The sequence below is a fragment of the Sphaerodactylus townsendi genome, linkage group LG15 (assembly GCF_021028975.2).
Source record: "Sphaerodactylus townsendi isolate TG3544 linkage group LG15, MPM_Stown_v2.3, whole genome shotgun sequence".
NCBI lineage: Eukaryota > Metazoa > Chordata > Lepidosauria > Squamata > Sphaerodactylidae > Sphaerodactylus > Sphaerodactylus townsendi.
In genome coordinates this window covers 2745305-2769553 of record NC_059439.1, presented here as the reverse complement: position 1 = coordinate 2769553, position 24249 = coordinate 2745305, and the positions used below count along the sequence as shown (strand labels likewise).

The window sequence follows — 24249 nt, the reverse complement described above, 5'->3', positions numbered from 1 at the left end:
CAACCAGTTGTTCTCCTCGTAGGGCTCTAAAACAGCAAGTCCTCAGTGCTCTGTAGGTAGCCCTCTTTTCCCTACTGGCATCTGCCCCCTTACCATTCAGGCTGGCGGTTGAAGAGGGCGCTTGAGGGGTGGATATAGACCACCTGCTGGTCAATCAAGGTCCGGTAACCCTCCTGGGGATCTTTCTTGGCTGCATTCCGGAAGAAGCCACTGCAGATGGCCTTCTGGACCCGCACGGTCGCTTTTCCGCACGATACGACGTCCAACTTGTGCCTGCCAAACAAGATAGAAGGGCACAAATGGAAAAGGTCTCACAGCTTAGCCTTCAACCCCCACAGATGCTTCCCCGGTCCACCTTCCTCCACTGGTAAATAAATTGCTTAGACCAGTGGTGGCGAACCTTTGGCACTCCAGATGTTATGGACTACAATTCTCATCAGCCCCTGCCAGAATGGCCAATTGGCCATTCTGGCAAGGGCTGATGGAAATTGTAGTCCATAACATCTGGAGTGCCAAAGGTTCGCCACCACTGGCTTAGACCCTGCAGAGTTCTGCTCAAGAAGAAGAGGAAGAGTTTGAATTTATATCCCCCCTTTCTCTCCTGCAGGAGACTCAAAGGGGCTGACAATCTCCTTGCCCATCCCCCCTCACAACAAACACCCTGTGAGGTAGGTGGGGCTGAGAGAGCTCCGTAGAGCTGTGACTAGCCCAAGGTCACCCAGCTGGCGTGTGTGGGAGTGTACAGGCTAGTCTGAATTCCCCAGATAAGCCTCCACAACTCAAGTGGCAGAGCTGGGAATCAAACCCGGTTCCTCCAGATCAGAGTGCACCTGCTCTTAGCCACTGCTCTTAGCCACTGTGCCACTGCTGCTCCCAAGCCAAAAGTTAAAGGTCAGCAGAGTCAGCCTTTGATTGTGAGCGTATTACTAATCAGCCAAGACTTTGCAAAGCAGGACTGAAGCACAGCAAAGCTAACAGATTTATTTAAAACACTCGTATGAGGCTTTTCGCCCCCAAGGCAGCCATCAAAACATTTAAAATGCAGATAAAATATATTTGTTAAAAATGTAAAACTACACAGATACTCGAACAGGGAGAAGGAAGTTGAAGAGGGAATGCCAAACAAAAAGGTCTTCACCCGCTGGCAGAAGACAACAGAAGAGGGAAATAAACCATTTTTTCCCGTGTTTTGGTGCCCTGACCAGGGAAGCCCTATCTTGGGTTGCCATCCCATATAGCCAGGCATTGTTGTCTTTTCCTGTGAGTCTTGACTTCTCACAGTGAGATCAAAGTACAAGAGCCTCAGCTTCGTCATTTTACTTTCCAGGGAGAGTTCAGCCTTGATTTGACCTTGCCCAGGGGTCTGCAACCTGTGGCTCTCCAGATGTTCATGGGCTACAAATCCAATTGGCCATGCTGGCAGGGGCTGATGGGAATTGTAGTCCATGAACACCTGGAGAGTCACAGGTTGCAGATCCATGGACTGGATCAACATTCACACTCAGCTTTCTCAAAATGTTTGTTTTTTCCCCACTGAATCGGATTTTGATCGTCACAGAGATTTGCTCACAGTCAAATACCGCAAGCAATTCTGCATCCGCAGAGGCGCATTTGGCAAACTATGTGGGTGGCCATGCTAAGCGCTGACATTTCACAGACAAAACAGCAGTTTGAGCGGCTTTTATATTTTTCATGGAGAACTTGAGTCAATGTTGACAAGCACTGCAAAGAAGGGAAATTCAGTTTCGGAGCACCTGAACCTTTAGCCAAAGCAAGACTCTCCCACCTGTTCCCAGCCGTAGCCTCACCTGTCCATGATGCCCAGCATTTGCTTGCGGATATCCTGCGCCCGGCGCAGTGAGCGGGCTTGGATGAAGTTCTCGTAGCACCAGGGATTGGAGAACTTGTTGTTCTTCCAGGAATTGTACACAGCGAGAAGTGTGAGGTGGTCCCCTTCGGTCTGGTGGAATTTGGCTTTCTTTTGGTCAGCGAGAGCTTGCTTGTCCTACATACATAACCAGAAGTCAGCATTCATCAACCACCATCTCTACATGCCTGGCACTTTGATAACGAGCCAGTGTGAGCCAGTGCCAGGCAGATCGACAGAGATAAACAACGACGTGCAAGATCTGCTAACATGTTTTGCAAGACTGAAAAGCTGAACAAGCTGTCCGGGCCCACCTGTCCGAGCCCTGCGGGACCTTGGATTTCCGCAGGGCCTGTAAGACAGAGCTATTCCACTGGGCCTTTGGAGGGGCTGGCCGTGGTTCTATTGCCCCCCACTGAGACTGAGGCTGCCTGCTTTCCATCCTGGCTGGGCCCTGATTCCTGGCCTTTGTCCTACTCAATCTCCCTCTGCTGGCCTGTGACCGCTTCTGTTTTACAACTCTTCGGTCCTACCTCCCTCTGCTGGCCTTGCGAGGTAGCCTGTTTTACAACTTTTGTTGTTTTAATCTGTATTTATTTTGTATTTGCTGCTTAAGTTTTTAATAGGATCTCGTTTGTATTTTTGTAATTGATTGCTGATTCGCCGTCTCAAGAGTATCGAGCTGATTGCCAATAAGTCAGCTTCTGAGCCCTCGGAGGTGAGGCGGCTTATAAATCAAATAAATAAATAAACAAACAAATACATGAATGAATGAAAATGAACAATAAATGCGGCGGTTATACAGGAAAGAAGAAGAAAGAAAGAAAGAAAGAAAAGAAAGGTGCTGAAAGAAAGTTGTTGTTAGAAGAATGAAATTTGTTCTAAACGAAATGAATAAATGCTGGCGATGAAAAGTCGGTACGCCGTAAACAGTCATTAAAAACAAATACCTCCATGGGTGGCATCCTTGACTACAGAGTTAAAACTGGAAAATGAGACAGTGGCTCAGTGGATAAAAAGCAAACCCAGTATATAATCACATTCGTCTTTACCTATTGTTTCGGAGTCAACCATCATTTAAACATTTCTGGAATGACTAGACTGGGATTCAGAATCTGCGGACTCTCAGCCTTTCATGGATCGTTGAATTCTCACCAGCTCCTTAGCAATTGGCCATGCTGTAGTAGGCTGATGGGAATTGTAGTCCATGAACATTCCTGGAGAGCCGCAGGTTACAGAATCTCCTGCACAGACTTTTATGTGGGAGATCTTAAAGACAAAAGGGAGTAGAGGGGAAGGCTTATTTTACTTCAACTAACACCCTGGAATCTACCGCACAAAATCAATCACAGCTCATACATCCAGAAACCTTAGCTTTTTGTGGGTTTTTTTCAAGTATTAACTTACAAATGCTACAACCTTATCACTGGTCCATGAAAACAACCTGTCATTAAGGAACATAAGTAACCAGCCTGCTGACTTCCAGACCAGGAGTCCATCTTAGCCCAGCACTTGCTATCGTGAGGGCTCCCACCAGTGCCTCGAGCTTCAAATTGAAGCACCTGTTACTGATGTCTCTTCATGCCACTGAAGAAACAGCAAAGATTTCCCCCCTCCCGGCCTCCTTTGCAGAGACTCTCCGCCTTTGCTCACCTTTGGGCCGATAGAAGAGCATTCTTGCAGATATACGGAGCACTATGGCGAGCGCCTATCTTGCCTCACTGTAACCCCCCCCAGGTGGACAGGACATGATCAGCATCTTGCACAACATGGGCTCCAGGGGGGGAACTCCGGCCATCCGTCGGGACAAAGGAAGGGATATTAATGGCTTGTCCTTGACTCCACAGCTCTAATTCTAGCAAAGCAGGGCAGCAACAACTGCTACTCCTACCTCCAGTTGCACCGCCTGCAACTCTACCGAATAAAGATGCTTAAGAAGCGTCAGACTTCAGTCCAAATAATACAAAGAAATACCAGTAGATGGTTAGCTGCGTTTCTATTGTTAGAACACTAAAGATCAGGAAGAAACAGTCTGATCTTAAGACGAAAACAAAGCTTTCTGGGCCATATTCCCTCGTCAGCCTCTGGCCTGCTAAAGGCGCCAACCCCTGCCCAACATGATCAAAGGGAAGGCTGCTTTCAATAGCGTTTCCGCACCTTATAAGGATTTGAGCTGAACCAGGCCCCAAGGCCAACTCCCGGCAGAAATAGGAGGTAGCATCCACTCCCCTGAATTCCCACTTCCAGCGCCAAAGTTCCTTGATATCTGGCCAGACTTCGCACAGTTCTGAATCTTCCTGCTCAAGATGCCCCCCAGTCCCAAAACAATGGGTCATTCCAGACATGCAGAATAATGCACTTTCAAACTGCTTTCAGTGCTCTTTTGAAGCGCAGCGTGAATAGCAAAATCCAATTTGTAAACAGTTGTGAGTGGGACAGTGATATTTTGCTTATTACTGCAGTAAGGCCAATGTCTCTCCCTCCATGGTTCAATATGCAATGCCCGGGAGAGTTTATCTCCAAACAGGGCATGCATGACAGGCTACAGACCTGTCCTGACAGGGTTTAGCATTCGCTACAAAATTTCCGCATTCTGGGAACCCATGTTTGGTTTTTCTATTTCTTTTCCGCGGCAAGGGTGTCCAGTGTGCTCGCGGATGTAGGGAAAAAAATCCCACCTCCCTAAGTCCTCTCTCCCAGGGACCTCAGGACAGCTACTACGCATTTCCAGCGCTCCACCCAGATCCAGGAGTTTTGATTTCTGAACAGGAGGATCGCCACAAATAGAAGGGGAGGGACATTTTTGCTTTCCCCCTCTTATTGCAGATCACCCCCCCCACCCCCCACCAGCTGAGGCGTTCTGCTGGGATGGCCTTCCTCGGAGCAATTTAGCCTGGGGTTGGAAGACAAGGAAGATGCTCTGCACAGGGAGCAACCCTTCCCAACAATGGAAATTATGGATGGATGCAAACATTTGTCTGAACCAGCCATTCTCAACCAGGGTTCCCTGGTACCCTGGGGCGCCGTGAGCATGTCCCAGGGGTACTGTGGCAACACTACTCCCCCCCCCCCCCTCATTTTGTGGTGTCTCCACACCGGCGCCAGTAAGAGACATGGAGCTGGGTTCCATATCCGCCACATCGTCGCAGCACGCCACTACCCTCTCAGCAAGCCCCTTCACCCTGGGAGGGGAAGGTGGGGGTGCAGGCAGGGGCCGGAAGCGGAAGGTGAGGGTGGGGGCAGGGTACTGTGAGATAGTGAAGAGTGAGGTCATGGGGTACTCCTGGACCTCGGTTGAAAACACTGGTCTGAACTATTCTCCACTGCTACTCCCCCCACCCCGTCCCTACAATCAGCCCAGCCCCAGCCTTCCTATTTGCGTCCACGCTTTGTCCATGAAGCAGAATTTAATACATCAGCAGAAATGTAATACAGAATTTAATACATAAAATAACCACATTAATGCAGGCAGGCAGCCTGTTCCAGATGCAGAACCTGGACTTTACCTGGGCCTGCCTCTCCCACCCACCCACCCAAGAACTACTACAACTGGTCGCGATCTACCTGTTCTGTATGCAGTCAGCAGCCCTCATCATCCAGGGTCTCTAAGGGTGTACAGCTGCTCCATGGCAGTGATGAGCGTTTCCATTGGGGGAGCATCCATGAAATCGAAAGACAGCAGGTCGTTTATTCCCATTGCCTGTGAGTGAGTGGGAAGGCAGGTGAGTAATGCTTTGGATACAGCTTAGCAACACTCAGACCCTGAAACACATGAAGCCTATAGCCAATCAGATAGAACAACAAAGGGTACATCTGTCTTTCTTGCTACTGATGATTAGAAAGACCCCAGAGCAGGGGCCCACAACAGCTGTGCCTGTGGACGTCGCTGCTGGTGCCTGCCGCCGCTTTGGAGAAATGGAGCTTTGCTTTTAAGCCGTCCAGCGATCTGCAGACAGATTTTAGAAACATTGCTTTGGTAAAAGCTGCCACCACAGCACAAAGATGTTCACTTTGTGACCAAAGTGACCATTGGCTTCCAGTTGAATTCCGAATCATCTTCAAGGTGTGGGTGCTGACCTTTAAGGCCTTACGCCCGCCTGGGGACCCTCGTATCTTCAGGACGCGATTACCCCATAGTGTCTTACTTCCTCGCCTCTGCGCCAGCAGAGGCCAATGGTTGCGCCCCGCCCTCAATGATGCTGGTCATTTCACTCGGCCAGGGCCTTTTCAGCCCTGGTCTTCCCTCGCCAGGAACACGACTTCCAGCTGTTCAATATCTTCGTGGACTCCGCAGGGCCTGTTAATGAGTTGTTCCGGGCCTTGGAGTGTCCCAGTCGCTGATTGAGTGCCCTTTATTCCTCCGGTTTGAGTTCCCTTTGCCATCTATGGGACCCACTTCTTCGCTTTGCTCTTTGGGGAGTGCTCTTTAATTGCCATTGTGTATCATCTTTGTTAATTTTGATGTGTGTTTTACCTAAATTTTACTGGGGCTTGTTTTCGTAAGGGTTGTAAGATGTACTGTTGTTGTGCAATCGCCTCGGCTGGGCGGTATATAAAAAACCCATAAATAAATAAATAAATAAATAAATAAATAAATAAATAAATAAATGCGCGCGCGCAAGCAAGCAAGCAAGCAAGCAGCAAGCAAGGGGCAAGCGCAAGCAAGCAAGCAAGCAAGTAGCTGGCAGGCCACTTTGCATTGACCCATTTCTGAGTGTCCCAGTCTGGAACCTGCCCCGGTGGAGATGAACCCCATCGCTGCACCGCCTGTATAATAATGGGATCTGGTCTTTTCTCAGGCTTCAAACGCCACCTTTATTGTGCACAGTGCTAGCCAAGCCTGGTCCTTTGGATCTCGGCACGTGCTTAAGGGTTGGGGCGCATCTCCTATCAGCGTAGGCACGCTCCGTGTAGAGCCGGTAGCACTTGCCTGGGCCTGTTCTCCCAGCTCTCCCAGCCCGCTGCTTTGCCTGGGCCTGTTAGAATGGCACATAAGCAGCAAAAAAAGAGAGACTTCATGATCTCTGCTGCCTCCGGATCGTGTCTGATTTAGTCCCAGGGACCAAGAGGATGCAGCCAGAAGCCTGGAAATTCCCCCAAACAAGGGAGGGCAACAAACGCATCCTCTGAAGACGCCAGCCACAGATGCAGGCTGAACATCAGGAGAAAATGCTACTACCCTGTTTCCCCGAAAATAAGACAGTGTCTTATATTAATTTTTGCTCCCAAAGAAGAAGAAGAAGAGTTTGATTTGAGTATCCCCTCTCCTGTAGGAGACTCAAAGGCTGGGATACTTCTTGCTCCTTTCCTACCACCCCGTGGTGTAGGTGCCGAGAGAGTTCTCCCGAGGAGTTGCCAGACTGCAGCCACCACCAGCCCAGGTGGGAGTGCACAGGCTAATCTGAATCCCTCAGATGTTTCCTACCAGCCTTCAGAAGCGCAGAGCCGGAATCAAACCCAGTTCCTCCAGATTAGATACATTAAGTTTAGTCTGCCCTAATACTACTCAAGCTGTTCAAAGATGCAAGCCTTATTTTCAAGGGATGTCTTATTTTTTCCTCCTGTTTTACGCCTAATAACGGCATGCTTCCAAACAAAACTTACACGCTCATTTTCAGGATGTCTTATTTTTCGGGAAACAGGTAAACACAGCCATACAACAAGAAAAAGTGCTTATGGCTTGGGGCAGGCTGCTTATACTGCACTCAGTACTCCAAATGAGGATCAAGTAATCACAGCTCTATGCAGGCATTGTAATATTGGCTTTGGCCTTTCAGTCCCTTTTCTAATAACCCCTGCTATCAAAGTTGCTCACCAGCGAGGCAGTGAAAATGTCACTACTGTTGATGTTTTCATGGGGCTATCTACTACAACCCCAAGGTATTCTTCCCTCTCAGTCTCAGCAAGCTTGGACCCCATTAGGCTAAAGCGGAAGGTAAGATTTTTTGTGCCAATGTATCCTCACCGCCTCAAATAATGAACTTCATTTGTTACTACATTAATTCGCTCTCCCAATTTGTAGAGATCCTCACAGTCAGCTCTGGTTTTCACTATCCTGAATAATTCTACATCGTCCGCAAACTCATTTTTGTAATCTCTGTAGCCCTCAGTTTCCTCTTTTGAAATCAAATGTTACAGCTTTGGACTGAAGGGTTAGCTTTCCACTGATTTGAATGCTGAACTTAATTGCAATGTGGTCACAGTTTAAGCAACAACGCTCACATCTCCTTACCAGATTGCTTCCAGACCTGTTTTTCCAGATGTTCATGGACTGCAATTCCCAGCAACCCCAATTGGCCATGCTGGCAGGGGCTGATGGGGATTGTAGTCCATGAACATCTGGAGAGCCACAGGTTGCAGACTCATGCACCAGATCTTGATTCCCATCCGTCTAGCTTTCCCTCTGGTTGGCTCAATGACCACTATTCCTCAATGCTGTGAATGACCCGCCCACATTCATAATGTGGACTAACACAACCATTATTCCATTGTTTAAAAAGGGTGACTGTACTCTCCCCGAATCCGCTGGTGACCACCAGCCTGACACGGTTTCCAGGTAAATTGTGTACCAAACATTTCACCTAACCATCTGAATTTGGGACAAACTAATTATTCCAGTGCAGCCATTTATAATGTCCAGGAATCCTATTTCAGCATGACTGCAATTGTTTACTCCAGTGAATTCTCCTAAAGTTAAGGTAATATGATCTGCTTTATTCACCTCCCTCTTTAATATTTTATCTTTATTCATATTATCCAACCAGTGGGTGGGAGCTCACCTTTAACAACTTCGGGGTGCTGTGTGGTTTCCTGGCTGTTCACGTTCTAGCAGCATTTTCCGACGCTTTCGCTTCTTCATCTGTGGCTGGCATCATGCCGTGGGCCCGAAACCACACACAGCACCCCAGTGATTCCTACGAAAGCCTTTGACAATACAAATTAACAACAGGTCTATGGTGGATTCAAACAATTTAACAAATGCTGTTTACACCATTTTAACAACCGGTTCTGCCGAAGTGGTGCAAGCCTGCTGAATCCCACCACTGTATCCAACCCATGTTACCCTCACAACAAACTATCTCGCGGGTACAGATGAGCCATCATAAATGTAAAACGCCAAATCCAGCTGGTCAATTCCGTCTTTGGAGTTGTAGGCTACACTTTCGTTTCACAAAGTTGGGTCCACGACGAGTAGATCCCATCGACAAAGCCGTAATGTTCGTGCGCGCAACCACCCAAGCAGAAAGAAGGGATAGTACAGTACGATCAGCAAGGAGCCTGTTAAGGAACATTGACTGGCTATATATATATTTGACCATCTGTTCAAACCCTCCATCATAGGCTCGGCACCACTTGCTCGATAATCGGACGCCTTCTTATTATGAATCATTTACTGACAGTTACCGCTGCTATAGTTTTATAGTTTTAAGGTTTTGTGTATGATTTTAACTAAGTTATTCATTTGTTTGGTCAGTTGCCGCCATACGTATTAATCGCCTGAGTTCCGCGTTTATCAAACAATAAATAAATAAATAAATAAATAAATAAATAAAATAAAAAATAAATAAATAAATAAATAAATAAATAAATAAATAAATAAATAAATAAATACAAATGTCGATATAAACTGCGGAGGAAGTCCGGTGCTTCCTAACAATAATAATCGCGGAGTCATGGCAGGAAACTAATCAATGCAAGAAAGGGTAAAACCCTACCCTAATTTTTTCGTAAACGTGAAAACCAGTCATCAGAGGACGATCAAGTTCAAAAAATTACCAATTATCTGTGTGCCAGGTTCAGACAGCATCAGAGTCTCTTTAAGAAGCTCAAATGTTCAATCAGTAATTGAACAAAGGGTACAAGTGAGCATAGGTCAGTTCTTCCAGATTAGATTACAGTTCTTATCATCCCCGCGCACGGCAGGTGATGGGTTCAGGAACCATAACATCTGAGGGTCGGAATTTTGATGCCTGCGAAGCAGAGGTTTTTAAAGAGGTCGTTTCAGATTCCTGTGATTAAACAGCTGTGAGTAAAATAAGAAGAAGACAACGAAGAGTTTGGATTTATATCCTTTCCCGCAGGAGACTCTAAAGGGGCTTTATAATCCTCACAACAAACACCCTGTGAGGTAGCTGAGAGAGTTCAGAGAGCTGTGACTAGCCCTGGGTTCGGTGCCGCATGCGGAGTGCACAGGCTAATCTGAATTTCCAGAGAGGTTCTCCACAGCTCAGGTGGCAGAGCAGGAATCGTTCCGTTCCTCCAGATTAGATATCATGCCTAACCTCCTTCGCCACTGCTGCCTCCTCCATTATCTGTTAATAACGAAGGGCTACAGGAAGATACTGTCCGGGCAGCAGTGAGAGGATCCACCCACCTAGGAAGCAACAGAACAAAGTTACCTCGCATCGCCTGGGGAGCTGATCAAAATCCGCTACCTGCATTCGCCAAAGCACCCGGTGAGTATTAGATGAACGTGCCTCGGCATGCCTGGGCCCAGCTTTAATTTCAACCGGCCATAGAGAATTTCACAGGCTGTGTCAATCTCCTCTTGCCCGGTCAAAAACACCAGGATATCTCCTACACAAAAAGGAAACCAATACCCACGGTCACAGCCTCCCATAGGCAGGCCACGCTGCTAAACGCAGCACACACACTTCTAGAACGCCAATAGCGCAGACATTACAACTCCCTCCGCCGTTAGTATACACTTCCAATAGAAAATTTGCAGCCATTTTGCAGATTGTAGCATCAGTTATTTAATAAAAACAATAATCTGCTTGGTTCGGCCTTATCTCAATTAGGTATCATATAGCAAATTTGAAAGAGGTGATGGCGACCTTTACCTCTCCAGATAAATATGGATTGTTAAAGCCCCTGCCAGCATGGCCAATTGGCCATGCTGGCAGTGGCTGTGATGGAACAGTCCATGAACATTCAGAAAGTCATAGGTCTACCACTGACCTAGAGTATTTTAATTTAAATACTTCTGTTAATTCCAGCACAACAGAACAGTTGGTGAGTTAATGTTTCTACCACGTAGTATAGCAGAAGGAAAACGCTGGCTTGAAAGTGAAAAACTCTCTAAGCCCCATCGCCTTACGATAACAGAACATACTCATGCTGCGCATGATTTGTTATGCGGTGATATTCTGCCGTAAATATGCAATGGAGGATCAAATCATTCTCTTCGCAAGAACAAGAAAAATACTTTGGCAAAGGGTGAGGGTTTGGGAAGGCACAGCCTTACAGTTCTACCCACCACCTGCGGCCCGCCAGGTGAATCGTACGACGTATATTCACATGGCCCGAAAAATGTAACCTGCCCTCGCCCTCGGTGAGTGGATCTCCACTGGGTAATGTCCTGCCTGGGATGGTGAAGATGGGAGCCTCGTAGAAATACTGAGAGAACTTGACTGCATCCAGGGTGGCCGAAGTCACAATCAGCTTCATGTCTGGTCTCTTTTGAACAGTCTGCAGAAGAGAAGCAGGGACAGGGTATGTCAAATACAGGGATAGGGTATAACAAATACAGGAAGAAATGCAAGCAAGTGCCAGCTCCTATACCCAAATGCAAAAAAAATTGTGGAGGGGCCAGGGGGAGCTTCAGGTCCAACTGTGAAAGTTGTGGTTTTAAAGAAGAGGCAACTGATGCAGTTCAGTTTAATTGACCATTTGGCCTCTACTCCAACCTTCAACCGGGTGATTCTGGATGTTCAAGCCGGCCCTCCAAAACATCCAGCTCCTTTACATACAAGACATCTGGGAAACAGAATAAAAATATTGTCGGAGGGCTTCTAACGCTCTGATTCTCAACTTCTGGTTGTGGTAGCTCTTTCTGGGCTGTGTGTCGCGTGGTCTGGTGGATCTTGTTCCTAACACCATTTGCCACCTTTGCCTTGCAACACCAAATTGCGACTTCGCTTTATGTATTGACTCTCTATTTCAGAGATGCAATACAGATGCAGGCTTTTAAACGTTAGGAACAAGATCCATCAGACCACAGCCATGCAGCCCGGAAAACCCACCCCAACCAGAATAAAAACAATCTCTATTAATTAAAAGGGATAGGAGAAATAAGGAAGTTCAGTCATGAGGCTTAAAACTATTTGTAGATAACGCACAGCTTTTGCTGGGCTCACCAAGTGATGGTGGTTTAGCATCATTTGCTGCGAGCACAGATTAGTTAATATAGCCAAGCTTTCACCCCTGAGGTAAAAACAGGCCTTCCCTTTGCCTCAGGCTTCCCTCTTCTTCAACCAAGGAGCAGCAGTGGCATAGGAGGTTAAGAGCTCACGTATCTAATCTGGAGGAACCGAGTTTGATTCCCCGCTCTGCCGCCTGAGCTGTGGAGGCTTATCTGGGGAATTCAGATTAGCCTGTGCACTCCACACCACCGCCAGCTGGGTGCCCTTGGCTAGTCACAGCTTCGGAGCTCTCTCAGCCCTTCACCTACCTCACAGGGTGTTTGTTGTGAGGGGGGAAGGGCAAGGAGATTGTCAGCCCCCTTTGAGTCTCCTGCAGGAGAGAAAGGGGGGGATATAAATCCAAACTCTTCTTCTTCTTCATTGGTTTAGCCTAATTACACTGAAGGCAGAGCCTTGAGACAGATTCCCTCCCTCCCTCCTCCCCCGCCCCCCCCCCCGAAGACTCAGACATGTTTTGATCTGACATCGTAGCAGCTTTTTCTCTCTCGCTTCCTGTTCCCATCTGGCTTCCCCATCTATCCATGAGCCTAGACTGGTTGTTAGTTGCTCTGCAGAAATCCAGTCTGACTGGTGGCTGACAGGGCAGAGCAGGGCCTCTGCTCTTCTGTCACGCCAACGACTGCTCGCTACACATTTTCAGGGATGACATGGAAAGGGGGGAAAGGGTCGCGACCTTTTTCAGGAGACCAAAGATAATACTCGGTGCGGATGGTGACGCCGCGTCCCTGCACCCAACACACATCTGCATTACTGTGTCAAGGTCCGGTCAATGAGGCACTTCCCGCTAACAAATATCCCTTTGCCTGTCATGTACTGATGACCGCCTCCAGGGCTTCTGTGTAGTCCTCCGAATGACCGTAGCCTGTGGCAACCTGCCAGCCGGAAAAGTGAAATGGTGCCAGCATTGAAAGGGAGAAGCGGCTTTCAACGCGCAAGCTGCCCTACGCTTTGAAACAACTGATGTAACAAGCATGCATATTCACAGCATAAACAGGAACTCTCTGGCCTGCACCCCAACTGATAACCTTAAGAACATAAGAGCCTGCTGGATCAGACCAGAGTCCATCTAGTCCAGCACTCTGCTACTCGTAGTAGGCTCCACCAGGTGCCTTCGGGGAGCCTCACAGGCTGGTGTTGCGAGGTGAAAGCAAGGGCCTTCTGCTGCTGCTGCTCTGAGCACTTGGCCTGCTATGCAATGGTACACCCTGAGATCAAGGAGGGATCAAGATTGCAGCCATAGATCGACTTCTCCTCCATAAATCTGTGTCCAAGCCCTTTTAAAGCTATCCAGGTATATTTATGCATCACCACCTCCTGTGGCAGCATATTCCAACACACGATCATGCGCTGCGTGAAGAACCGCTTCCCTTTATTAGTTCTAACTCTTCCCCCCAGCATTTTTCAATGGATGCCCCTGGTTCTAGCATTATCGCAGAGAAAGAGAGAAAAATTTCTCTCGTCAACATTTTTTCTACCCCTGCGTATACTCTTATAGATCTTCAATCATATCCCTCACAGACATCTCTCCAAACTGTTAAGTCCCAAACGCTGCAGCCTCTCCTCATAAGGAAGGTGCTCCAGTCCCTCAATCATCCTCGTTGCCCTTCTCTGCACTTTTTCTATCTCTTCAATATCCTTTTTGAGATGTGGCGACCAGAACTGAACACAGGACTCTAAGGTCTCCAAGCTTTTACTCTGTCTACTTCCCACCTGGTTTCAAGTGATTTCCCCAAGAGGGCCCCCAGCCTATCCACATCGCCACTATCTGTGGCAAGGCAAGAATACAAATTAGGCAGCGTGGATTTCATGCAGCAGTGCACAACGGTAAGGATGCATGAATCAGAAATCAGAAATCTGCATCTGTCCACTGTCAACACAAGACTGCAGGTTTCTAGCTTCTAAAGCTGTGAAGGTAATCCAGAAAGGGAGGACCTGCAAATGCATATCAGATTCAGGCATCCCTGCCTGGCATAACTAGCAGAAGTAAAATGTTACATGAATGCAAAATTCATGTAACATGATGCAGAATGGTGTTTGGTTGGTAAAGTTTTAATTCCTTGGACACAAGCAGTTCTCTGAGCAAAGAAGATTTTAGGAGAACCGCATGGGGTAGACATAAGAACATAAGAACGAGCCTGCTGGATCAGACCAGAGTCCATCTAGTCCAGCACTCTGCTACTCGCAGTGGCCCACCAGGTGCCTTTGGAAGCTCACATGCATGGAGGTAGAAAGTACGGCCTTCTGCTGCTTTCGCTGCTCCTCGGGCACCTGGTTCTGCTCGCGCATTTGCAATCTCAGATCAAGGAGTGATCAAGACGGTAGCCAGAGATTGACTTCACCCTTCATAAATCTATCCGGCTCCCTTTAAAGCTTTTGCTATCCAGGTTAGTGGCCATCATCACCACCTCCTGTGGCAGCATATTCCAAACACATTGTGTGAAGAAGTGTTTCCTTTTATTAGTCCTAATTCTTCCCCCCAGCATTTTGACAAGTCAGGGTTTCCCTGCTGCTACCTACCCAGATCAGAAAACCAGCACAGATAATAGACTTCAGCAGCCAGAAGCAGCGCCCCGAAGTTGATTTTGATTATTTCCCAACATAAAGTTATGGGCGACGTTAGGTCCTTGAGTCTTGTTCCAATAACCAGAATCTGGAATATTGCTCAGCAGCCTTTATTATGCATTCGCAGATCAGGCACACATGTCCAAAGCCAGTTCTAAAGATCCTGGCTAATTGGCACTCATTTATCCCCAACAAATCCCCCTGTCCCGTTTTCCCAAGAGCAGAACATCTTGGCAATAGTTACTCTCAGTCGCATCGGTACCCAATTGCTGTTACCTTATTACAGTGATGAGGAACCTTTATGCATTCCAGATGTTATGACCGAGGACTTCACGGACCCCTGCCAGCATGGCCACCGTCTCGCCATGCTGGCAGGGGCTGATGGGAATTGTAGTCCATAACATCTGGAGTGCCGTTGTTCGGCCACCACTGCGGTTTAGGCCTTAGTAGTCGATATAAGTACACTGACAGCCTACCGGGTTGCCAGCCCAGAGAGCTAGATAACAATTATTCTTCCTCATGGTGCTGGACGCACGTCAGGAGGCCTAGTTGTCTAGAACCAGCAAGGAAGCCATCAACTTAGGTCAAGACAGAATACACTGAATACGGCTCAAACAGCATTGGTTACAATATATAGAAAGCATATAAAGCAGTGATGGTGAACCTATACCCGCTGGTGCCAGAGAGGGCGACACTCAGAGCCTTCTCTGTGGGCAATGCACGCAGAAGTTCTGCTCATGACAAGTGAGGCGGAGAAACCACTTCCCCACACACAATAATATAGGCTGGTTGGAGCGCGATGCTGCGACTCCTCGCGGTGAGCAGGGGAGGACGCTTCGGCTGGTGAGCCTGGTGCCTGTGTTCGGTGGCGCTGCCGCACCGAGGGGTGGGGGGGGGAACAGAGTGGAAGAACAGAGATGCTAAGAAGAGGGGCACAGAGCGGTGTGCATGGGACTTGTTGGAGGCTAGAGCAGTTTGGCCTTTACCGCTCAAGCAGGTGTGGCAGAGGAAGAGGGAGCCAACCGTTTTTTTCTAAACTAAGACCTCAGCATTCAGGTTAAATTGCCAGGTTGGCACTTTGTGATAAAGAAGTGGGGTTTGGGTTGCAATTTGGGCACTCGGTCTCAAAAAGGTTTGCCATCACTGATATAAAGGCACGACCCCGACAACAGAAAAGGCAATATTTTTCAAGTGTAAATGAGAGGGGCAGAGATTAGCCAGAGAGCTACTACTTTGGGGGAAAGCAGAAAGCACAGCTACTGCCCTGGGCCAAGTTTCCTGTAATCCTCCCCTCCACCGGAAAAGCTTCCTCCACCTGCCCCGGAGTCATCTTTTACTTACCTCCTGCCCCAGACAACAACCAAACTCCTCAGAAACCCTCTTGGCGACAGACATGGCAGCCACTCGGCGTGGCTGGGTGCAGCCAATCTTCCCGCGGGTGGTGTAGCCAGCCTCAGCCAGGTACTGGGTGTGATCTGAGTCGTCTTTCCAGAGCCCGTCTCTCCGATGACAATCAGTATCTGGTTATCGTGGACTGCCTGGAATGGGGAAAGGCTCTGAAACAGGCTGATGCAAAAGACTTAGAGGCTTCAGGACACTGAAGTTCAGGGTGGGAATTAGAGGAGATCTGGATTTTTTGGTTCATTTAGGTGATGTCTGCTGTACCTCCACCGGAGACCCACCGTGAATTAGCAGTATGTAATGCCGGTAGAGGTGGCTTCTTGGCCCAGCCGCCCAGCAGCTGGGATCTTTTGTTACCCCTTTACCTGGATGAGCTGGATCCTTCAGCCGGGAAAGCTGGGAGAGCTTTCCTGCCCTGTTCCACCATGATGGGACAGCTGAGTTCTTTTGTCGCAAGAGGTACCTTTGTTGCCTCCAAAAGCGTGTTTCTTCCACTCGGGGATGTCGTTTGGCATCATTCCAATCCCCCGCATGTTGGCAGCAATTTGCCTCCCGTCCACTGGGAAAGACAGACAGAACAGCAGAACAATGAGCATCGTCGCAACCCAATCCATTTGGCAACATGAAAGAAGAAAGGGAGGGCAATCTAGAAAAAGATTCCATTTTGGGAAGATCACAGTGCCATGGGCTCTCGCCGTCATAGATACGAGTCACTGGTTCGGTCTGAGGCTCTCAGATAAGTTCATGGGACTACAAATCCCATCAGCAATGCTGCCGCCAGTCGCGGCAAATGGGAATTGTAACGTATGAATCCTCCATGAACATCAGGAGAGCAGCAGGTTGCAGACCCCTGGAGGACAACAGGAAAAGAGTTTCCAAATTATTTTCTTTGCCAGATCAGACCCTGAAGTCTGTTAATCCAGCCTTTGGCCTCCCTCAGAGGACAATGAATAAGGGAAGTCCATCAGCAGCAAATGACAGGCAGCTAGTAACTGGAGATATACACATTCCAGGGGGGAAAGGCCCTTTGTGAAAGCAACTGAGATTATCCACTTTTTTCAGAGACAACTTAGCTAGTGGCCGTCATCTTAACGGGCACCCAGCCAGACAACGGCTCATGTCAAGACAGACGGTTCTGCCTTGCCCAAAACAAGACGGAGCTGTTCACAAATGGGTTCCTTTGAGGGACTGCCGCTGATAGTGCCTCTCCCTTTGAAGCCCCGCTACACTCTGGGCCGCTTTTGTCACCTAATCGGACTCACTGCCGTTCCTCCCTTTTGGGAGAGAGGACTTTGAAAATCGAGCTGTCGGACGCCACTTTATATTTATAATTTGCCCATTTTACTACATTGTTAGTATACTTCCTTGTTTTACTGTTCACGATCAGCATGCTTTTAAAGGTTTTGAAGTTAGTTTTATGCCGATTGTACCCATGTTGATATAAGTTGGTGGCCACTCCTCCTCGGAGCACCGGGGATAGAGGCGGCATAAAAGTCTAAAGTATAAGCAGGCAAGGCAATGAAATGAGTAAGTAGCAGGGTAAGTGAAATAGCAGGCGGCGCGTAAGCAAGGGCAAGTAAGTAAGTATGTATGTATGTATGTACTGCCTGGTCCAGGACTGACAATACGTGACTGGTTCTCAGAGTCTGCTAGGCAGGAGAGGAAGGAACCCCAGATCAAAATCCCAACTCTGACTTAAAAATGAACACACCTACTGCCCTGTCTGCTAGGTTTCGTGCTCTGATTTAAAGTAAAGCAGAAAGTTATTTTGCCGACAGGTTGTGAGTGGGTTTCCTCAGGCCTGGGGCCGCATGGTCTGTTGGATCTATGTTCCTAACGTTTAGCCTGCATCTGTGGCTGAGATCTTCTAGAGGTGTACCATGAGGGAAAGTCTGTTATATACACTGTGTCTCCGTAAAGAAGGAGGAATGTGAGAAGGGAGCAGCAGTGGCGTAGGAGGTTAAGAGCTCGTGTATCTAATCTGGAGGAACCGGGTCTGATTCCCAGCTTCTGCCACTTGAGCTGTGGGAGGCTTATCTCAGGAATTCAGGATTAGCCTGTGCACACTCCCACATCATGCGGAAGCTGGGTGACCTTGGGTTAGTCACAGCTTCTCGGAGCTCTCTCAGCCCCACCTACCTCACAGGGTGTTTGTTGTGAGGGGGGAAGGGCAAGGAGATTGTAAGCCCCTTTGAGTCTCCCCTGCAGGAGAGAAAGGGGATAGGCAACTAAACTACCTCCCTCCTCCAACTACTCCTCCTCCTGTTCCTTCTCCTGCTCCTCCTCCTGCTCTTCCTCTTTGCTCACCGCCCTTTCCTGGAAGGCCCAGGGTGGTTTACAACAATCGCAATGTTAGACTGTGCTCAACAACATTTCTGAGAAAAATACAGGCTTGGAGAGACTTTTACCATCTGGGAGGGGGTCCACCCAGTGTTTGTTGAGTCCCATGGGGATGGAGTCCATCTCCGCCTCTCCCGCGCCTTCGTTTTTTTAGTTCCTTCCTTTTTCTTTTGCTAGTGCCGCCGCTTGCATCATGGCATGGGCTTGAGAAAGGGAGCCTGGGTTCTGCCCAAGCCTCCAAGCAAAGAGGAGGCAGGTGGTATGCTTTTTAGCTGCAGTACGTAATGCTTGTCCCTGACTTCCCAGTTGCATGAAACATCTCTCTCACTCACCCCTCAATGTTCTTAAAAAACAGCTCCCAAGAGTTCTGCAAGTACCCTTTAGCCTATCAGGAGGGCAAAAGGCACTCTTTGTACCTTTACAGGGAAGAAGAGAGTCACTAGGAAGTGACCGGAGCCACGGCATGACACTAGTGTTCCTGAGCACACAACATGCTCTAGAATGCGCAAGCATCTTCAGAGAGCAAGCTCAGTCACAAATTAACTCGACTCTGAACACGCTTCTTCCAGCTTACTTCTGCATCACACTGGTAGGTCCTCGAGACACTTTCCCTAGAGCTAGAGTCTGCAATTCTTTTGGCTCCCAGATTGCTCAGGACCTTCATATTTCTATCAGCCTTGCCTTACTGCAGGGGCTGAAGAGAATGGTAGTCCATGGTAACATCCTGGGAGAGCTGCGAGGTTGCAGACCCCTTGACAGAAAGAGTGGCTGGGGCCACCTCCCTTTTATGGATGATGTCGGATGCATTTGTCACTCTTCCCCATCCTTAGTGAGTGAAGAGCCTGCTACTTGGACTTAAAAGGAAACCCCACACCACACATTTTCAGTTCCACCACAGCACAGCCAAGGCTCCCCTCTAAGCAACACTTCATGCACCTTTTACGCATCTTGATGGGGTTTCTCATGTCAAACGCTCGGCCAGGTGGTGCCCTACTCGCAAGAGAACGTAGGTTCCTCCTCCTCCACCAGCTCACTTTCCAGGTTCGCTTCAGCCTAGCACAGGGATCAAGCTCTCCAGCACAAACCCATCATGATTGGACAGCCAAAAAATTCCTTCTCACAAATTTATTCCTTTTCTACGGGTTTGGCCTCCCAGCAGTTTCTAGGCAAAGCTGGCTCCAGTCCCCTTCACCCCATTCCTAAAAGTCTCTAATTCCCTATCCAAATCTCCCTTTGATAAAATCCTGAAGCCCATTTCTCTGCTGGAAGAAGAAAGAGACAGAAGTACACCATGAGTGAAAGGAAGTCCCCTTCATTAGCACACTGCCACCAATGGCCTTCTAAGTTCAGGGGTCTCCAACCTCAGGTGGCTCTCCGAGATAAATTCATAGGACTCCGTAGTCTGAATCAGTTCCTGCCAGCATGGCCAACTGGCCATGCTGGCAGGGGCTGATGGGGATTGTAGTCCATGAACATCTGGAGAGCCGCAGGTTGCAGACCCCTGGCCTAGGCAGTGCAGAGAAGAGAGAGGTCCTTTAATCGCTGGAGCTGCTCAGGAGGGCCTCACCTGAGCTCCCCAACTGTGAGTGAGTGACTGCCAACAAACTCCTGACCAAGCACGCCGTGCGGTGCAAGGGGTCATCTACATCACTGAACCCAAAGAAGCATCCCTTACCTTTCCCTCATCGGGTTAACTTTGGCAGGATCCCCGCTTTCTCTACGCTAAAACCGGGAACTCCTCTTTGGAGAGCACATTGGCAGCAATCATCTGCAAAGGAAAAGTGGGAGTCCCTGGGTAGCACTCGCTCTCAAGCCTCATTCTGAACACTAGGCTTCAGTCACAAGGGCATTTTTTAAAAAGAGGGAAGAACTGTGGTAGACTGACCAGTCCAAGAGGGCCCCTTTACAATGAAATAGTCTGCTACAATAATTATTCTGCTGAAATAGTCTGCTACAACGATTGTTATTGAAGATGTCACATGTTCTCACTGTACGGCCTTGTAAATCACTTTCTATTTTGCTCTTTAGTTTGGAGAGGAGACATCTGAGGGGGGATATGATTGAAGTCTATACAATTATGCGTGGGGTAGAAAATGTTGACAGAGAGAAATGTTTCTCTCTTTCTCACAATACTAGAACCAGGGGGCATCCATTGAAAATGCTGGGGGGAAGAATTAGGACTAATAAAAGGAAACACTTCTTCATGCAACATGTGATTGGTGTTTGGAATATGCTGCCACAGGAGGTGGTGATGGCCGCTAACCTGGATAGCTTTAAAAAGGGCTTGGACAGATTTATGGAGGAGAAGTCGATCTATGGCTACCAATCTTGATCCCTCCTTTGATCTCTCAGAGTTTTGCAAAATTCCTGAGCAGACCAGGTGCTCGGGAGCAGCAGCAGCAGAAGGCCATTGCTTTCACATCCTGCATGTGAGCTCCCAAAGGCACCTGGTGGGCCACTGCGAGTAGCAGAGAGCTGGACTAGATGGACTCTGGTCTGATCCCACAGGCTAGTTCTTATGTTCTTATATTCTTAAACTCAATTTTCTTAATCTTTTAAACTTTTGGAATGAATCCCCTGCCTTATTTCCAGGACTTAGAATGGAATACATATCTTAGTATACAATCTGATTTGAAAAGTAAAATGAACAAAATAATACAAAACAGAACTCACCCGTTGACTGACCCATTGGCATAAAGGATAGGCTAGGAAATTTACACAGACAAAGGCACCTGGTGGGCCACTGCGAGTAGCAGAGTGCTGGACTAGATGGACTCTGGTCTGATCCAGCAATATGTTAATGCCTTTGCCTTACATAGCTCGTAGATTGCGCTGCTGTCTTATTCTGCATTCCTACTGCCACTGAATTATTTGCTAATTATCTTATGCTTTCTGATCGCATCATTTTAACTTTTCACAATCTGCCCTTGACTCTGATGCCCATGAAACCTTTGCCCCGGGGGACCCTCTCTTCCTGTACAGTAGGCATCACCTTTTTGTACCTGTGTACACCTGAGTGCGAGCCTAGAAGCGACAGAATAAGCCTGAATTAACTTAAACCAAAAGGCACCGAGTCATGCCAAGTAGGAAATGAATGCAGGGGAGCTCTTCTATCAGCCAGGGCGATCTAGCCCTGCCACAAATGCGTCTTTTCATAGGTTTACTTCCCCTGTAGGGAAGCAGTCATTCCCGGGGAAAGGATTTTTTGCTTTTGTTTACTGCATTACATTTGCTGTTACTGTTCTGCCTTGCCACACAAATTATTGTTTTTTCTGTTTGTAAAATTAAAGAAAATACAAACCTAACAAGTACTTTGCAGCTGTGTTCAGCTAATGAAGCGAACTTCCCCAGAATTAAGTTCACTGGCCCAGCTGTCCCTGGTGATGGCAGCTCTCAATGACAGGAGAGCATTTATTACCAATAGGGGACTCAGAGAGGCGGAAGGGGGGAGGGGGTAAAGCAAAACAAATTGCTTCACCACTCCCTGCCAGCAAATGAGCATCAGAAGCCAGGTCACACCAGATCAGGGGTCTGCAACCTGCGGCTCTCCAGATGTTCATGGACTACAATGCCAGCATGGCAGGGGCTGATGGGAATTGTAGTCCACGAACATCTGGAGAGCTGCAGGTGGCAGACCCCTGCACCAGAACAACTACCAGGCTTGAAGAAGTGGGATCACTCACCTAATAAAGTTTCTCGAAAAATAAGACAGTGTCTTATATTAATTTTTTGTGCTCCCAAAGCATGGCACTATGTCTTATTTTTTCAGGGGATGTCTTTATTTTTTTCGCATGCTCTGGTGTGTTCTGCTCCACCGGCATGCTTCCAAAACAAAAAAATCCCATACGCCTTTACTTCTCGGGATGTTTTATATTTCAGCACTTTAAATAAAACCTCTACTTCACGCTCTTATTCTCAGGGGATGTCTTATTTTCGGAGAAACAGGGTAATACCGGCTCCAAGAGGGAGGTTCTCTTGGGTTCGTGGCCCCGGTCAGCAGTATAAGAAGGCGGCTTGCCTGGGAGAGAAAGACACAGGTTGGTCAAAGTCTCCTGCCTGCTTCCAGACAATCACAATCACAATAACCGTTATTGGCACTAGGTATTAGACGGTGGTTATACACTATTATTAAATTTAAAATCATATGTTACATCTATGGATTTTGCTTTCCAACTTGACAGTTCATTTGTAAAAATATAAAATGGATTACTAAAAGGGTTTAGCCATTCAATTCAAAGAACAAATTTTGTAAAACAGATACCCATTTGGACTATATTTAAGATCCAACGCTTTGCAAAATATCCACGGAACTTCCCGGGATTTAGTGCTATATGCTAAAAGGATATGGCATCCACTCCTCTGTAGGCTGTGGAGAATTACTAATTAAAACAACAGGATAATTAAATTTTCCTAATATTAAAAATAGAGTAAATAAATAACATGGAGCCTTATACACGATGCATTTTATAATAACCCTAGAAGGGCCAAGTGGCTGAAAGAATATTACTGATTCATATATAGTTTATATTTTGCATGATAACTGATTTCATCCGAACGTTATGCCTTCAGTATCTTTGCATTGAAAACATTATCAGATTGAAATTTCAATACAAAAGTTCCATTCATAAAGTTACACATCTCTTTAGGTACATGACCCACCTTTAACAAAGTAGCTGGCTAATCTCCCAGGCATATCAGGATCATTACTTATTTAGTGCGATTTTACCCATTGGATATTTTGACGGTTTTAACTCCTTTATCGATGGTAATAGGAGAAACTTTCTGTGCGCTTGTGATGAATTTGGGACAATAGTATAAAATGTGTTCCAATGTTTCGACTATGGTGAGACAGAATGGACATACTCTGTGTGTTAGGGGCCGCTTCTCAAACCAACCTTGCAAGAGAGCAGGTGAAAAAACATTACATCTGGCTCTGGTCAGTATCCGTCGTTGTTTGGGATCAGGGATTAGTAATAAGTAGCTGGCCATCTTACCGGCTTCCGGAGTTATACCAAAATACAGTGGAGAGCATGTGGTTGTTGCTTTATTAATTAAGCCAGCACAGACAGAGCAAGCTAAGTGACTTGCAGGATCTGCTGTGTTTTCTATGGGCACCGCCAAAGCTGGGATGCAAAAGACCAGGAAGGGCTCTTACCTGCAGCCACAGCTCTCAGGTTACAGCAGTACATCAACAACGAATCACCACAAAAAATAAAGTTGTCACCTGCTTGATTTCCCATTTCTCCGGGTCTGAAATGCGGGTGAGGCGCTTCCGTACTCCAGCGCGTCAGTCGCCTCATAATTTCAGGGCGCTTGACTACGGACACAGATGGAGTGGGCCGGTCTACTGCTGGGTCCTTCATGGTCGCTTTCCTTCAGTTGGCCTCTCCCTACCAGGTGTCTTTACCTGTTGGGGTTCAGGTCTTCCCCTGTGTCTTGATCCACATCCTAAAGCAAATTAAAAGAACTGGCAGAAGTAATCTCAGAACCACTTGCTGTAATCTTTGAGAACTCATGGAGAACAGGAGAAGACCCAGTAGACTGGAGGAGGGCTAATGTTATCCCCAAAATACAAGAGGGGGGTGTTAAGGAGGACCCGGATAATTACCATTCAGTCAGCCTTGACATCAATACCAGGGGGATTCTGGAAGGCAGATGCATTAGACAGATGGTCTGCCAGTACTTACAAGGGGAATACTTGGGATCACAAAAAAAGTCAGCATGGGTTTCTTGAAAAACAAGTCATGCCAGACCAATCTTATCTCTTTTTTTGATAGACACACTACCTGTATTGCTTAATAAACCCTGTTCAAAGGAGAGTTTCACGTCGCTCACCAGGTTTACTGTTACTTCTGCCTTGTTACATTGGCAGAT

The 24249-nt window shown here is 47.5% G+C and overlaps 1 protein-coding gene across 1 annotated transcript in view; it reads right to left on the bottom strand.

Annotated features, from left to right (window-relative positions):
• Window positions 1-24249, bottom strand: part of DHX8 (DEAH-box helicase 8) — a 33919-nt gene that overhangs the window by 1284 nt on the left and 8386 nt on the right. Inside the window, 18 exon segments of the mRNA XM_048517596.1 lie at window positions 94-273; window positions 1809-2005; window positions 3504-3701; window positions 5445-5567; window positions 6676-6847; window positions 10303-10444; window positions 11191-11338; window positions 12746-12797; window positions 13776-13837; window positions 15976-16104; window positions 16107-16172; window positions 16401-16594; window positions 18444-18647; window positions 19374-19421; window positions 20051-20104; window positions 20107-20143; window positions 23600-23650; window positions 23653-23823. Coding sequence (XP_048373553.1) covers window positions 94-273; window positions 1809-2005; window positions 3504-3701; window positions 5445-5567; window positions 6676-6847; window positions 10303-10444; window positions 11191-11338; window positions 12746-12797; window positions 13776-13837; window positions 15976-16104; window positions 16107-16172; window positions 16401-16594; window positions 18444-18647; window positions 19374-19421; window positions 20051-20104; window positions 20107-20143; window positions 23600-23650; window positions 23653-23823 — 2228 coding nt within the window.